Genomic DNA, 17,286 nt, shown 5'->3' on the forward strand with positions numbered 1-17,286 from the left:
CCCTTCTCACTAGACACTTCTGATCTCTCCTTCATCTGTGAGCAAAGCACTTTAACAGTTTTGGAAGTGAGAGTGGAACATAGGCACTGGCAGAAAAACAGCTTAGAGAAAAATGGTTTTATTTTTTATTTTATTTATTTATTTATTTATTTATTTCAGATTAAAGCATTCTTTTATTCAGATCATCCTTTGATGGAAGAAATGCCAGTTATCAGCATCTGATGGAAACTTGGTGCCAAATACCGCACTGTTGCACACACACTGCAAGCGTGATTCCTCTTGCACCCGCATTCCTCGTCCCCAGAAGAGCTTCAGTGCCAACACCTGTACTAACAACTCACCCAGATCTGTTCACCAAGATCAAAAACCTCTGGCGCACTGCTGCCAGTAAACCTCTTCATCGCCTGAACTGCAGGCAAAGAGCCCCATTTTGTGTGAAACCTCCAACAGGACAGCACCCATGCAGAGAACTGAAGTTCAAATATGCAGCCTTGCTCCCGCGGCAGATCCAGGAGACGAGACTCACCCCGGCACCGCCTTTGGGTCTGCCTGTTCCTAAGGTCATAGAAAACCCCGAGCTGGAGGGCTCACCCAACGATCGAATCCATTTCTGGCTCCACACAGGCCACTGCCAAGCACACCCCGCACCCACCGCCCCCTGCTGAAGCGCCCCAATCTACCACCCACCGCATGCGCATGCGCGGTACGCCACGAGCCGGAGGGAGAGCGCCACGCACCGCCGCGCATGCGCACGGCGCCCACCCATCCCCTTCGCCCGGCACGCCCCCTCCGCGCTCCTTCGGCGGGGAACCTTGACACGGCGCCCCCGGACCTGCGGGGGCGGAGCCGCCTCCGCCTCTGACGTCATTTCCGCGCGGCCCCGCGGCCGCGGCCAATGGGCGCCTCCGCGGCCGGCCCCGCCCCCTCCCACTCCCCCTTCCTCCGCCGCGGGGCCGCCGTCGCGCTCGGGGCCGTGGCGGTGGGACCGGAGTTGGGGGCGGGGAGATGGCGGCGGAGGCCCGAGCGGCGACCCCCACAGCGACACCCAGAGCGGGCGGGAGAGGCACCCGCGGGAGGGAGGAGCCGCCGCGACTGCCGCCGGCCCGCGCTCAGCTGTGACCGCTCGCTTCTCTCAGGCCGCGGCCCGCCGGACGCGCGTCCCCTCCTCGCGCTCTCCGCCTCCGGCGCGGCGCCGATCCTGTTCTCATCGCCTCTGCGCGGCAGCGGCGGCGGCTGGAGCCCGGCCGGGAGCCCTCGGCCGCCCTTCTCCTGGGCGGCGGCGGTGATTATGCGCGGGCGGCCCCGGGCCCTGCGGCGCTCCGAGCCCGTGGTCCCGAGGCCGTCGCGCGGGCGGGGAGCGCACCCCGCCTAGACCCAGCGAGCGGGCGGCCGGGAAGCCGCAGCCATGTACTTCCTTAGCGGCTGGCCGAAGCGGCTTCTGTGCCCGCTGGAGCGCCTGGAGCCGCCTCTGCACATTCAGACGGACCCCCGGAGGGCCTTCTTCGCAGTGCTTTCCCCGTCACAGCTCAGCATCTGGTACTGCAGGGTGAGTGTCCCGGCTGCGCCCGGCCCTGCCGTGTGCGGGCCGTTTTGCTCCGGAGTGGCCGTGGCGAGTGGGATCAGAGCTCACGGAGTTCTGGGCTACTTGTGAGTCGCTCCTCGGGGCCGGTGCTGCGCAGTCTGTTTCTTTGCTGCTGGCTGGGCAGTGTCGGGAAAGCACGAGATCCGTCTGCTCAGACTGCACCACGTATTCCCTGAGATGAGACTCAGAACCAACTTTAATTTCTTCCTTTTTTCTTTCTTTCTTTCTTTCTTTCTTTATTTATTTATTTATTTATTTTTTTATTTTGGCCGTAGCTGGATCACAAGCATAACATAGAGGCTTCTCGTGGGATTCTTTATTGCAAACATGCTTCGTGCCTTTTGTGTGCATATGCTACGCGTTCTGTGTAAAAGAGCATATATGCATTAAGAAAACCAACAACGAGGCACATGTGTTTTTGTGTTGTTTTTTTTTATAAAGCAAAACTGACTGTGACTACTAATTATGTAATCCAGAAGTCCACAAACATTGTTTGATGAGAGTTTAACTGTTTGGTGACCCTGAGAACAGCAACTGCAATGGCTTTTGGTTGTAAGTTGCTGCTGCTTTAGCAGTGTCGTATGAAACTGCATGTAATTGGTATTACATGCTGTGCTTTAAATTAGCTTTGGTAAGATTGTTAACACAAAAATGCTGCATGTCAGTTTGATTTGGAGCAGCATTACAAAGCAGCTGTAATACTGGTTTGAAATTTTGATGCTGGATATTTCAGAATTCTGCCTAAGTAAAAATCTCTGCCTGCCTATAAATATGTCTGATTCCAGGTAATTTTCTGAGATCAACTCAGATTACAGAGAAAAGTGAAAATCCAGTTTTAGAAAGCTGGTATAGAGCAGTGTCAAACGGCAGTTGTAGCCTTAAAATCTTGCTATAAATTATGCTGAGATTTCATCACTCTGTGTTGTGCTCTGCCTGTCTATTAATTAGTTCCTGGGTGCGGTGCCAACGCTGTATTTTAACTTTCATGTGTATTGCATCAGGGGGTATCAACCCACGTGTGAACTTTGTCCTGTGGCCTATGGTCCTTTTGATTTGTGCCTTGTAGTGTAGATGAAGTATGCAGTCTGCTAGCTTTTGCTGGTTATTAAATTTCTAGCTGCAGTTGTCAAGTAAACATAATAGGTGGCCTTGTCTGGGAACATAGGTAAATGAGGACAGGCTTGTAGAATGCTTAGCAAGATGTGTCCTATTGTCCAGAAGGCAGCCTGTTCTACAGTCTATTCAGAGCGGCTGCGTTCATTACCTGACAAGTTTGGACTTGTGTTGGAATGCTGAGCGATGTGTGGTTGACAGAAAGACAGAAGGGTAGATAGAGGAGTTTATTTGTTACAGGGAAGGTTGAGCAAACTTAGAAATCGTGAAAAATTTCTCGGCACATTCAGTTCTAGTATGTAGTGGTTTATTTTGGCACTGATTTTGCCTGACTTGATTTTAGATTACAAAAGGATTTCAGTGTCACCTGTAAACAGAGATTTATGTTGAGCATTTTTTATGAGACTCTATTGCTTTGTTAAGTGTGTTTATTGCAAGTGTGTTGTTTGTTGTTTTTGTTTGTTTCTTAAGGGTGAGGTCTTATGTTTAACTGTTACGAAATAAACTAAAATTTTAGCGTTCTACAAAATGTTATCATTGGGCAGAAGTATCTTTAGAACAAAGCTATTTTTTGGCCAGGTTGAACTAATTCAGTTTTGTGAAGTGGAAGAGCCTTCAGGCCAATGTCCTTGATAAAGCTTAATACTATCTCAAATATATGTGGAAGGCTTTGTGTGAGGATGAGGTGATGAGGCTGGTGAAACTGTTCTGCGGTTTTCAAGAGCAGGGGGCCCTTTCAAATACTTCCAGGCTTGTGAACTTACATTGAGTGTTGTGTGTTTTTTCAAGCGTAGTGGTAATGTTTAAAGCTCCTTTCTATCTCCTCTGTATTAGGACCTAACAATAGGGAAAATCTCTCTGAAAGTGTGGATTGGTTCTGGGGTTGGAAAACATAGACATTAAGGTTAGAAAATGAGTTAAATGACGTAGGTAAAAAGGGATCAAACTCTCTTGGTGTCTTTGAAACCTAAACAATTCCTGGACTGCTTAACTTGTTTTGTAGAGTGAGTTTTGACTTTTAGATACAAAGACCACTTAATCAGTAATGAACTTATTTCATTACATGCTGAGCACGCTCATCCTGTATCAGTATATTGGTTTATAAATATTACGTGTGTGTTACTGTACTTATTTGTATGTTATTAAACATACACAGAATGGAAATTAGGGAATGAAAAGATAAACTTAAAAGGACGGTTTATTTCTTTTAATTATTTCTTTTAATTTTTATTAGTGGTACAAAATTGCTTTCTTCTTGTTACCCCTTGGATTCTCTTAGTTTGGAGACAGCTGATATTAAGTGCTTTTCTTGATTATTATGATTATTAATAATATTGTAAGAAATTTGTGGCCACATTAAGAGCATTCATTGTCATTGAAAGCCAGTGAATCTGTTTTCATTGACAGCATTGGGAAGCTTGTTTGACTGTTCTGCTAACGTTAAGTACTTGGATGTTTGAAACATGAAACTTCAGTTCTTGAAAATAACTTTCTGAAATACTAAAAAGAGGTAATTTATTAATCTGGGAATGGAAGGTGTGCTTTCCTGAGGCTGCTGTGCAGTTTGAAGGGTTGTCATCTTCACTGCTTGAACTTGTATTTTTGTGGCTACTATTGGCTTTTATGGGGCAAGTCAACTTGCTGAACAAATGGAAACTTGCTTTTTGCTGCTCATGGAGGGATGAGAGGAGCATTGTTCTTAGCTCACTAAGAGTGTTACTTCTTCAGAAGCGGTGACTTTTTATTTTAGTTGTTTGGTTATCTCATGAAATAAGAACTTGAGGCAGTTTAGGGAATTTAGTTATTCTCTAGGTATTTAGTGTAGAAGTGTGCAGCTGTAGAATATGTTACAAAGGCATGGATTTTTCCACTGCGAATGCTGAAGAGTAAAACAAGAATAGAGTCTGATTACGTAGTTGGACATATAAATATAGTCTGGTGTTTCCTTTCTTTGATCTTAGCAGCTTGATGGCAATGACAGGAATAAGTACCAGCCTTAAATATTTAATGAAAACCCTTGCACATTGTCATACTGTCTGGTATGAGTCTGCCTGTCTTTGCCTGTCATTACCAGTCCTGCAAGCTCACTGGAGCCTATTCACTTTGAGGAAAATATTGTAATTACCTAGATGTTTACCAGCTTACAATTTAGATTTACCCATGTTTTTAAACTATTTCTTTTTGTGATATTCTGATGCTGAATGAGATCACTAAACTATAAGTTTGTAGGATAGTATGCATGTCAGAATCCTAGATTGCTGAGTAATCTATCTTTATTCTAAATGCTGACTTTCTCTATATTCTTCTTAGACACTCTTCACATGCTTTTCAGTCTCTAATTGGTTCTTTGTTAGAACTGAGCTTGATGCATTCTTTAAGCAAATTGGACACAACAGGGGAACTGTGCTTCTCTTAGAGAAGTGATCTCTGTAACCTGGCATGTTATAAAAGGAGTTATTTGTGAAACCAGAGCTAATAGGAAATGTGATGTGTGAAAAGATATATATGTATGCATATATATTAAAAATGCCAATGTAACTGTAATTGTTTTTTTATTATTATAGGTGACTATCAAAAGAAAAGAAAACAGGTGATTGTTTTATCTGTGCTTCCTGGATTAAGCTTTCAGAGTTATTCTCTCTAGCATTTGTACTTGAAATTTTCTTGGAATATGGACATCAGACATGTTGATAATCATAGAATCATAGACTCATAGAACTACCCAGGTTGGAAAAGACCATGAAGATCATCAAGCCTAACCACAGCCTAACCATAGTACCCTAACTCTAACAACCCTCTGCTAAATCGTATCCCTGAGCACCACATCCAAATGGCTCTTAAACACATCCAGGGATGGTGATTCGACCACCTCCTTGGGGAGCCCACTGAAGTACTTGACTACCCTTTCTGTAAAGAAGTGTTTCCTAATATTCAACCTAAACTTGCCCTGGCGCAACTTGAGGCCATAGTGCCATATGCATGCCATAATGACATGTTACACACTGTGAACAGTGTGGCACAAATGGCATCAGCGAAGGCTGGATGTCTTGCCTCTTCTGTTGGGGTTTGTGGTTTTTTGGCTGTTTTTTCTCTCTCTTTTCTTTTTTAGTTTTCATAGTAAGTTTTGTAAATTTGCTCTTCATTACAGAGTCCCACTGTTCTGTATTTCAAGTTTAAGCACTTGATAATTAATGGGACTGATAAGCAGCAAAGAGTACAACCAGTGTTTTTGAGCAGTAAGCCAACTGAAAACTTTTGCCTGGGAGACGCAGTGATTGCCATCAGCTGGGCAGTTCTGCAGCACTTTGGTTTTTCTTCTTCCATATCATCATCTGTGAAGCACAGTACTGGGAGTTGTTCATGTTGTGGTATTTCTTTGATGGACATGCTGCTGTTTTTAAGCCTTCCACTGCTTTTTTTTTTTTTTTTTTTTTTTTTTTTTAATTAAGAACAATATTGTGATAATCAACGTTACTTTCAGAAATCCTTCTACTACCATCATGTATCTACTTTGCTTACAAAATAGCTTTTCGTGGTCTGCATTTACATCCCTTTCTCCCCCCTCTATTTGAGCATTTGTTAGTAAACCTACACAGATTCAGCCCTGGAAGCAGATTACAAACTGACAACATACGCTGCTCAGTGTTATCCACTCTTCATTCTGTGTTTGTCAGCCTGCCGTTTAAATTCTAAGCTTGTCAGAATAGTACGTTTGGTTTTTGTCTTGTGCCTACATCCTAACACAGCACTGAAAAACCAACATTTCTGTTTCTGAAAGAAATTGCCTCCGAATTCTGAGCAAGATAAAATTTTTACGTCCAAGATAGTAAGTTGTTAGAGGGGAGGGAATGTAAGAGTTTCAATAGTTTACTGTGGCCAGAGGGCAAAAAAGATGTGGATCAGAGCTGAACTTGTTGGCCGTGTGTAGAGTAAGCAAAATATCTGGAACTCTGTAGAGTTTTTAGGCATTTGGGCAGAAGTGATCACATTCTGTGCAACTTCATCACTAATTTGGAGTTCCTTTAACTTCTTGCCCTGAGTAAGCATTCAGACATAGAACCTTGACAGTGAGGTTGTTATCCTTGCTTAGGATACAGTGTTGCAATTGGCATTTAACTCAGCTATCATACCTACTTCATTGTTCTGTGTAAAAATCAGGAGTCTGGCGATGCCTTTCAGGAACATTGCAGTCCTCAGAGAGCCTTCGTTCACAGTTCTGCTAATTTTTGGGGTGACTATAAATGGCAGTGCTCCTATCTTGTTCTTTCTGTCTTTGTTCAAGTCAGTTCTCAGTGAGAGAGCAACTGAAGATGAAGGAACATTAACAGGTTTCAGTATTTGAATCAACACATGCTGTTAGGATTTTAATTCTCAAACTTAGTCCAGTAGTTTTATGCTGTATTTGCTTGCCTCTTTAATGTGTTGAATGTGCTTTAGGTGTGGTTTGCCACTAACCCGCAGCAGTCAAACCACAGTATCCAAATTAAGGAAAACGTATCCTTTCATTATGTTCTGTTCTGTCAAATAACCAGCAACTGTACCTTTCTTCACTTGGCTAATATATCTTTTTATTTTGAGGCCTTTGAACACCTCAATAAAAGCAGGCACTTGCTCCTGTGAGAGCTGCTGTTCAAGTCCGTACAGCTTGTGCTATTTGAAGATGGACAGTTCAGATTTAAGAGTCTGCTCAATGTGTATTCAGTTCACGTGGTGGAATGCCTGTGTTTGGAGAAGTAAACCTATAATGTCTCACGTCTAGTTTGCTTAGAGAATGTTATGTGCAGCCAGTATATCTTGATAGCCCTTTTCATAGAAAATTAATTCATATGATCCTATGTTATGAGGCTGTTTACTCTGCTTCTGGTTCATGCAAAAAGAAAGGAAGTGGGAAAGGTGGTACACTCTTTGTCGGGTAGAGTTAAATGAAACTATTGATTTCGAATAACTTTCGCTGAGTGTTTGTTGTGGTCAGGTCTTGTTTTTTTTTCTTGGTCTTTATAAAGACTCTGTCTTTCTCAGTTAAAAGTCCAAGGGAATTCTTACTAAGCAGTGTTATGACTATTAATGAAACGAAAGTCAATTTTAAAGCAGGTAGTTGAATTGAATGTTTTTGCCTGTGAAACTGGCTTAATACAGTAAGGGTTTTATAGGTAGTCCAGTTTTTCTATTTCAGTACTAGTCAACCAAAATGTTTTGTTTCTTTTTTTAATTAAAAAGCTTTTTTTTTTTTTTTTTTTTTAACATTAGAAAGTAACAAGAAGCATAAAAATTTCAGAGTATGAGACCTGTGGAAAGGGTTCTTGTGAGAAGATAGGCAAAGTAACTGAGTGGTGGATAAGAAAGGAAGGAGATGTGGTATATTTAACTGTGGGAACAGGAAGTTGTATTTTATTCCTCTCTCTTTTTTTTTTTCTTTTTCTTTTTTTTTTTTTTTTTTTATTGCAGGAACACTAGAGATTTAACTTAATCTTTGGTGGATGATATTGCTGTGCTTTTCTTTTTTTAATTGCCCTCCCTTTTTCCCTTTTTTATCTATTTTTGTATCCTTTGAACATCCTCCCCCACTGTTCTGTTCATAAGCAAGTGCTGGCTTCTGGCTTCTGTTTTTGCCTGACCTGATGTTCTTTACTGAGAGGCAAAATGTACTGCATCAAAAAGCTAGACTTTCTCTGCAACAGATTGAGAAATGACTTCTTATCTATTCTGGGAAGCTTTTTCTAGCTTTAAGTTTCAGTTTGAGTGAGAGAATTATTACTGGTTTTGCAGGAAATCTTCCTTTGTTAAGAACTGAAGGTGTTTACTTACGTTTTGTGGACATTCTTTTTTTCTTTCTTTCTTTCTTTTTGAAGTGTGGAGAAGGAAAGAAAATAACATGGAGTTTTCATGAAGATGATATAGGGAATTGGTCATCCCAACAGAAGCAAATGCAAAGATGTAGAGAAAGTTCTGTACAGTGGAATCTAAATACCTGCTGTTTTTGTACATACTATGAGGTAGTTATCTTAAATTATCAGAGAAAGGTATTGTATTGACTGGGCCCTTATTTAAAAATGTGTGTCGAATGATTTGGTCCACTTGGGGCTAGTACTTAAAATTAGGCTGATAGTCTTATTTTTATACAATGTACTTCTGTGCTGTTATACCTCTTAGGGTCACTTTTTTTTTTTTTTTTTTTTTTTGTAATAAATGACTTCAGATATAAAATGGGTGTTTCACTTGCATGTGCAGAGCTTTCAAGGTGTGTGAAGCTTGCAGCTGTTCTGTCTCTAGTGGGGAGCTTGTAAACCTAGGCAGTGAACATTCTTGTGTTAGGGGTTTTCAAAACTCATAGTTCTCAGTATCTGAATGTGGAAATAAATTGCTCTGGTGAACTATTTATGGTTTAAGCATTAGTTAGGTAGACTTCCTGATTTATTGAATTAGAAATCAATCTGCTTGCTGATAGGAGATTACTGAAACTTGAAATAATAGAAAGAGCATGTACGCTTAGTGGTAACTCCTCTAGTCTTCATCTGTAAAAACTAAACGTAAATCAATCTAGAAATCAGTTTTGTGTGAATTTTACAATTGCTGTGTATGCAGAATGTTCTCCCAGATTCTAAGGTATAGTAACAGCTTTCTCACGGATAAATATCACAAGAACATTATGGTATAAATATGGTCATTATGATTTGTAAAAGTAGCAATACAGAGGGGAAAAAAAATGCTGTGCATTAATTTGGTTCTAGCACTTTTCATTCTGCTTGCTGCTAAAATTCTTGAAGCACAGGAGCGCTTTAAGGTTGGTGTTAGAATGATCAGAGCAGGTTACCATGGTTGTACTGTCACAAGGCACTTCTCTTCCTTTTATATCTAAGACCTTGAACTTGGTTTTAAACCAAATGGTGAAAGACCAAGTTGTTCACAAGAGCAATAAAGAAAATTCTGTTATGAGTGATCTAATTATTTCAACTCCATGCAATGCTACAGGCTTGGGGCAGAGTGGCTGGAAGACTGTGTAGAGGAAATGGAGCTGGGAGTAGTGATTGATGCTCAGCTGAATGTGAGCCAACAGTGTGCCCAGGTGGCCTAGAAGGCCAATGGCATCCTGGCCAACGGCATCAGAAACAGCATTGCCAGCAGGAATAGGGAAGTGATTGTCCCCCTGTATTCAGCACTGGGGAGGCTGCATCTTCAGTACTGTGTCTGGTTTGGGGCCCCTCACTGCAAGAAAGGTACAGAGGCCCTGGAACGTGTTCAAAGAAGGGCAACAAAGCTGGTGTGGGGTCTGGAGCACAAGCCTTATGAGAAGCAGCTGAAGGGGCTTGGAATGTTCAGTCTGGGAGTAGAGGAGGCTCAGGTGAGACCTTATTGCTCTCTATAACTTCCTGAAGGGAGGTTGTTTTGAGCTGGGGTTCAGCCTCTTCTCTCATGTAACTGGTGATAGAACTAGAGGGAATGACTTCAAGCTGTGTCAGGAGAGATTTAAGCTGGATGTCAGGAAATGCTACTTCTCTGAAAGAGTGGTCAGGTGGTGGATTGGGATGCCCAGGGAGGTGGTGGAGACACCGACCCTGGAGGCGTTCAAGGAATGTTTGGACACTGTGTTGAGGGACATGGTTTAGTGAGAACTACTGGTGATTGGTGGATGGTTGGACTGGGTTATCTTGTAGGTCTTTTCCATCCAGATTCTGTGATTTAGTGTTAGTTTACTTGATCTACTAATAGCTGTGGGGAAAAAACAACAACAACAAAAACCAACAGCTGTCTGAACTGAAAAAGCTGGTGTAAATAGTTCTTAAGGTAAAGATCAGTTTGTTTGTTGTGCTTTACAGCATGAATTCCTAACTTTATTTTAGGAAATCAGTTCTATGTAGATGTGAAATCTAATTAATAGAACTGGTCACAGATTGCAAAGTCATACTACGGATATGCCAAGGCTGACTGTCAATGTGGTATTAATTAAACTCCTTGTTTAAATGTGTACTAATTTCATATAATTTGTGGCTCTGCTTTTTTCTGTAGGGAAACTTGAAGCAACTGGTTTCAAATATGGTGGTAGTAAATACTCATGTTTCATGATTTCTGTGTAGAATTAATGATTTTTATTTATTTATTTATTTGCCAGTTCTGCCATTTGAGCTAGTAGGCTAGAAACAATCTTAAGTTGATGTCATCTCTGTCTGCCATGACAGATGATTTTTCCCATCCAGACGCTGGGGTAGTGTACTCTTTTTTTGTGTGTGTGCAGGGTTTGTTGCTACAGCTCTGAAGAGAAATGAACATTGAATGTGGTTTGAGAAAGCATCTCTTGTATTGATGAGTTTGTTTAATATGGCTGAAGGCTAAGGAAGCATGGTTGTGGTCAAACTAATGTATATGCACATAATTCTCTGTCTTCCTTCCCAGTGGGGGAGGGCAGCAAACAAGGGAATACCTGTCTAAGCTGAAAGCTATTATTGGTTCAAGAATGAGAAAAGTGAAAACAGATCTTAAATAAGTTTAGAGAGGAAGCTTGTTTCTAAGCCTGGGAGCAAAACGAGGTAGTTTTTCATTAGGATTTTATGTCAAATCTAAACTTTCCAAGAAAGGGGATGAAGACTTTGTGCCCTTGGTAGCTTTGTCTGAGCCTCTTGACTCTGGAAGTCATATTGGTCCCTAGGAATAAAGGTACAAATTAGCACTTCCCTTCATATGCAAAATCAGTTCAACAAACTGATTTTTTTTTTTCCCCCCCTCCTTTTCTCATTTGAAGCTTTGGTAACCCTTTGTCTAATTTGAAACTATTTTGTTCCCTGAAGTGACTCCTTTTTTGTTTGTTTTCATCTGAAATCCAGGTAGAAACTAAACTACTGCCATGAGGTGTTAGAAAGCAGCATTCCTTTATTCCTCACGAAATGTACCAGAAGACATAACAAACAGGAACATTCTCTCAGTGTTCAGGTTCCACATTTAAACAGTTAAGACATACATCTACAATACATTGGCGTATGTATTCATTCTTTTCCAAGAAATCATTAGCGAATGCTAAGGTTCCCCTAGCCTGCACAATTGCACTAGGGTGGTCCTATGCCCACTTAATCCCCATTTTTCCACCATCAGTTTCATCACGTAGGTTTTTGGCTGACCTTTAGCTGTTTTTCCCCAGTTTGGCAAATTTCCATTTCATGCCATAAGGAACAACTTCAAAAACAATATAGTTGGAAATCTGAGGAAAACATCCTTGCACCTAGTGAAATGCAAAGATAAGTAGTCTGTTATAACTCCAGTGCTTCTTCTAATTCTGCTTCACAAGAAAACAAGGCTGTTCACACACCAAGCAAAGCTGAAATGGAAAGTTTTAGAATTGGCACTCATTGATTCCTTTTGCTAAACTAATGTATTGGTCATTGTGGCAGGATTTCAAGTTATTATTTGTAAAAGCAGCATTGTATAGTGCATTGACAAATACTCATTTTTTTTTTAACTTTCCTTTCTGAGAGAAACGTGTTGTAAGGAAAGATAATAGCTTACATTCCCGTTTCTTCTAGACAAATAAGATAATCATTACCGTGTTCCTTTTTTTTCCCTTCAGCCCAGCGTATTAATTGTGAGCTACAAGGAACTGTCAAAAGCAGCTTCTCAGTTTGGACCTTATAAGCAAGCAGAGTGGCGGCCTGATGGCACCATGATAGCTGTTTCAGTAAGTAGTTTTTTTTTTTTTTTTTTTTTATCTTCTTATTGTGGTTAAATTATTGTAAGAAGAGTTTTGTATTACTGGTTTCCTTGCAGAAATCTGGAGTCTATACATGCACCTAACTAATTCTTTATCTTGCATGAGTATATAATACTACCAAGGGATAATAGAAACTTTCTTTAGTAATTCTACTGCTTTTTTTCTTTGAAGAATGAGTTGTAGTTCTTCATTAAAATGTTTAGATGTGTTTGCTAGAGGTTGTGCAGAACCTCAATATTTTTGTGATCTGATCACAAAGAATAAAGATATGAATGAAGGAAGTAGTTAAAGAGTTAGGAAACATAAGCATGTTCAGCTTGATAATTAGTATTTATGGGTTTTTCAGAAAGGTGAGTCTTAAATGGACAAATAGTTGAACTCATGTCTTGCATGTGGGGAAAAAATGTGTTTAGTCACATTTCATAGGTAGCGCTATGCTCACAGCAGTTCAGTGGGGTATTTCAGCTCCATTATTTGGGAATAAGTTGGAGGTGTAAGACACAGCAAAAGTAGATGTTTTAAAAGTCAGTATATTATGCAGCAGTACAGTGATTTAGAATACAGTATGTGATTCTTGCAGCTTTTGGCCAGGTAATGTATTACAAACTGGTCTTAAATTAGTTGTGAATCTTTTTGTAGCTTTTAAAGTCAAGGTTGTAGAATTTCGTTGTGAGAAACTGCAAAAGATTGAAATCATTAAAATTACCCACCAAATGGTGAAAATGTGGAATCTCAAATTGTGTAATAATTACTGTCTTGTTTGGTATGGCTATTTCATCTCCAAGTATAAACCATCTTTTATACTTTAAATGGTGCCTGTAGCATCTTGCAGATTTTAAACCAATTGGACATTCTATTATAGTGGAAAATAATTGATAATTAATAAAATTGTTCCTGCTTCTATTAAGCTTCCTAAGATCCCATTTTTGTATGTAATACTGGGGTATACTTTTCTTGAGAGTTAGCTTACAATGTTTAAATCATTTAAAAGTATCCATTGAAATCAATACAGTAATCTATTATTACTGCTATTTATTTTTGTATCAGATTATATTTGCAGGTTGTAAATGATCGTACTTATACACAATAGCAAAAAGGAGACTTCTGTAGAATTTACCAAGAGTAAACTAATCATTCTTCAATTTTATAATGCAGAATTTAATCACAAGTAAAATATTCAAGCATGTTACTATTACATCTTTGTGCAGGAATTCAGAAGAGACCCAGTTTGTTATATTGAAATAATTTGTGTATTTTTTCTATGATGTTGAGATCCAGTTACTCGAGACCTTATAGTTCAACTATGGTTAACTAGTGTTAAGGCTATTCTTATTTTTTTTCCATTTGGTTACTGGACTTTCAAGGTATTTTTTTGTGGTTAAATGCATTGTGTTGTATTCTTGCAGATGATATCAGATTGTACGTGCCTATATTGCGGACTTACGTATCACAAAGTAAATTTTTAAATGGTCAAACAGGGGAGGGGGGAATCAGTTTGTAGCATCTGCTGTGGGGCAATTATTGTTCTGATGGCAAACTTTGATCTGGCATGTAAGGCTTTATAGTATCTCAGGTATCTTTAATGTAGGCAGTTAAACAAGCTTAAGCAGTTTTCATCTGTTATCTAGAAATTCTAAGATTTTTCTATTGTATCTTCTGGTTAAATTGTTGGTACATTTCTACTACTGTATTGCTTTGGACTATCATATTCACCATCACTGTTCATGTATTGTTCATTTTTAATAGTTTGATCTCATTCTTTTTTTTTCCTCCCCAGTATTTACTTTGTGGGTTCTTTTCTCATATTACTGTATTCTTTTTCTCGTATTGCTGAGCTTAGGTTAGTATGTACAACCATAACATCTGATTCTAGAGGAGGAAAAACAAAAAACAAAACTTGGATCAAGACACTTCAGTGCAGAGAGAGATAGTGTCATTGTAGACATTTGCCTGATTTGGGCATTCCTCTGATACAGGCTGTTTTTTTAGGCTCTGTTCCCAGAGCTAAAGTAGAACTTTATGCAACGCCACAGTATATGAGAAAACATAGTGAAATCCCTTGTAAGGCATGGAATGTTTATGCTTTGACTGTCAGAGGTGAGAATGATTAGGGAATAGATGGCAGTGATGAAACTTCAGTAAATTTCATTACAGTAGAAGTGTTTATAAAGCAGTGGAGAAAACTACCTGAATGAATGTGATAAATTTCTAGCAAGTATCTGGTTGGATTTTATGCATTTCAGCCAATTATTCACGGAATAATTCTGTCTAGAAATGAACCTGTAGCAATAGTAACTCGTGTTTTGAATGGGATTCATCTAGGCCCTTTGTACAGTATCAGTATTAAGATTACTTCACAGTATTGTTTTACTTTTCCTTCCAGTATAAGGTAACTTAGAGGTTAAATATTTAATGATGTAATGGAAAGAACCTGTAAAGATATTAGAAATGAGCATCTTTGTTTTTTTGTTGCTTTTTGTTTGTTTGTTTTTCCAGTTTAATTTAATCTTCCACTTCTTTTCAGGCCATCTCAATATCACCTTTATGCTTTGGATAGTATTACATAGGAAAAGTATTTGCTTTGACTGCAAGAATTGTGTTTTTATTATGTTAGTGGACTTTTTTGAAGCTGAAACACAAGTTCATTTCAGAAAACTTGATTTCTGTGAACTGATGAACAAGGCTAACAAGTGTTACTTTTGTTCACAGAACAGGAAACCAACCTTGCAAAGCAACTTGAAACTATTCATTTCAGTGCTGCTTATCATAGTAATAATGTTTTAGGTACATACTCAGTCCATGTTGAAGTGTTTGTATGGAAATACTGTTTAACTGAAGTGCATTTGCTAATTTGTCTGAAGGTTAAATCTGCTTTGAGCAAATCGTACTTCTTGTTTTTGAACAAAAACTTTATTTGCCAGTCTTGAACTGGATCAGGTTCTCTTAATGATTGCAGCATTTGAAAACTAAATGATTTGTGTTTGTTCTTTGAATAGTGTTGTAGTTTGAAATCAATCTCTCAGAATAGCAGAATATAACTGGGTATTGGATTATAGCAGAATTTTTTTCAGACACAGAAAGAAAAAACCTCCCAGCTTGGTGTCATCTGCAAGCTTACTGAGGGCACACTCAATCCCCTCATCTAGGTCATGAGTAAAGGTATTAAAGAGGATGTGCCCCAGTACCTACCCGTGGTGGCACTGCTTGTCATGGGTAGCCAGCTGCACTTAACTCCATTAATCACTGTTGGGCAGACTACATCAACAGCCTTTCCCTCATCTACCAGTCTGGTCACCCAGTCATGGAAGGAAATGTGGATGGTCAAGCATAACCTGCCCTTCATGAACCGGTGCTGGCTGGCTGGGCCTGATCCCCTGGATGCCACGCACATGTCCTGTGATCTCACCCAAGATGATTTGTTCTGAAGTTTCCCTGGTACTGAGGTCAGGTTGACAGGCCTGTAGTTCCCTGGATCTTCCTTACAGCCCTTCTTGTAGATGGGAGTCACATTGGCAAGCCTCCAATCTTCTGGGACCTCTCCAGTTAACCCGGAGCGCTGGTGGATGGCAGGAGTGTCTCAGCAATCACTCCTGCCAGCTCCTTCATCACCCGAGGATGGAGCCCATCTGGTCCCATGGACTTGTGACAGTCCAGATAGAGGAGGAGCTCTCTTACTGTCTCCACCTGAATTGCCAGGGGTGTATTCTGCACAGCATCCTAGACTTCCAGATTGGGGCATTAAGTGCCCTGAGGATAACTGGTCTGCCTAGTAAAGGTAGATGTAAAGAAGGTGTTGAGGACCTCAGCCTTCTCCTTGTCCTCATTCACCACATTCCCCGCTGCATAAAGTAAGGATGGAGATTTTCCTTGGTTCTCCTCTAACCATGGATATATTTGTAAAAGAATTTCTTATTCTTTTACTGCAGCGGCCAGTCTGACTTCAAGTTGGGCTTTTGCCTTCCTAACTTCCTCCCTGCATACCTTAGCAACTTCCTCGTAATCTCCCCAAGTAGCCTGTCCTTTCTTGCAGAGGACATAGACTGTCTTTTTCTTCTGGAGTCTCAACAATAGCTCATGGTTCATCCACATTTGTCTTCTTCCCCTTATGGCATTTAGGGACAGCCTGTTCTTGTGTCTTTAAGATTTCCATTTTGAGGAGTATGCAGGCTTCCTGAACCCCTTTGCTCATAGCAGGCGACTCCCAAGGGACCCATGCTACAAGCATCCTGAACAGGTCAAAGTCCGCCCTCTGGAAGTTCAGAGAGCAGTTTTGTTAGTCACCCCTCTGACATCTCCAAGAATAGAGAATTCTACAATTTCATGGTTGTTCTGCCCAAGAAAGCTCCCGTGACAATGAGTCAGGACTCTCTTCCAACCCTCTTCTTCAGTCAGGTCTGTCTGACTGACAGGGCAGGGGATCAACCACTTTTCTGGGGATGTCTCCCTGGCACCCTTCCCTTGGGCACCAGTGAGTCACTCCACCAGTCAACATCTCACTCACATTCCCTGATGGTCCTTAGTCTCTGCACATCTTTCTTGAGCTCCACCACCAGGCTGAGCAGCTCATCCACCTGCTCACACCTCACACAGGTGAAATCCCTGCCACCCTCCCATGGCAGTAGCAGGTTCAGGCACTCCCTGCAACCAGAGACCTGACCAGCTACATTTCTGGCAGACCCTCTGTCTGTGTTGCCACAGTCTTCTAGAAATAAGCCCACTGTCTGATGAAGACCATGTTGAGGCCTGGAGTCTCAGAGGTTGCCAAGAGGAAAGCAGGTCTCCTGAGCAAGGAGGGACAATACTTAACACTCATCACCACTTGACCCACCTCCCACACCCACAGCTGCAGCATCACATGGGCAGCGCTCACTTAGGGAACCTTCCCATTCTCAGTGGA

The 17,286-nt window shown here is 40.8% G+C and overlaps 1 protein-coding gene across 1 annotated transcript in view; it reads left to right on the top strand.

Moving 5' to 3' along the window:
• Positions 1-1,291: 1,291 nt before the first annotated feature.
• RIC1 (RIC1 homolog, RAB6A GEF complex partner 1) overlaps positions 1,292-17,286 on the top strand; it is a 54,087-nt gene continuing 38,092 nt past the window's right edge. Inside the window, exons 1-2 of the mRNA XM_072360382.1 lie at positions 1,292-1,546; positions 12,249-12,356. Of these exons, the coding sequence (XP_072216483.1) occupies positions 1,406-1,546; positions 12,249-12,356 (249 nt within the window). The 5' untranslated portion in view covers positions 1,292-1,405. The remainder of the gene's footprint in view (positions 1,547-12,248; positions 12,357-17,286) is intronic.

The sequence above is a fragment of the Excalfactoria chinensis genome, chromosome Z, assembly GCF_039878825.1.
Source record: "Excalfactoria chinensis isolate bCotChi1 chromosome Z, bCotChi1.hap2, whole genome shotgun sequence".
NCBI classification, from domain to species: Eukaryota; Metazoa; Chordata; class Aves; order Galliformes; family Phasianidae; genus Excalfactoria; species Excalfactoria chinensis.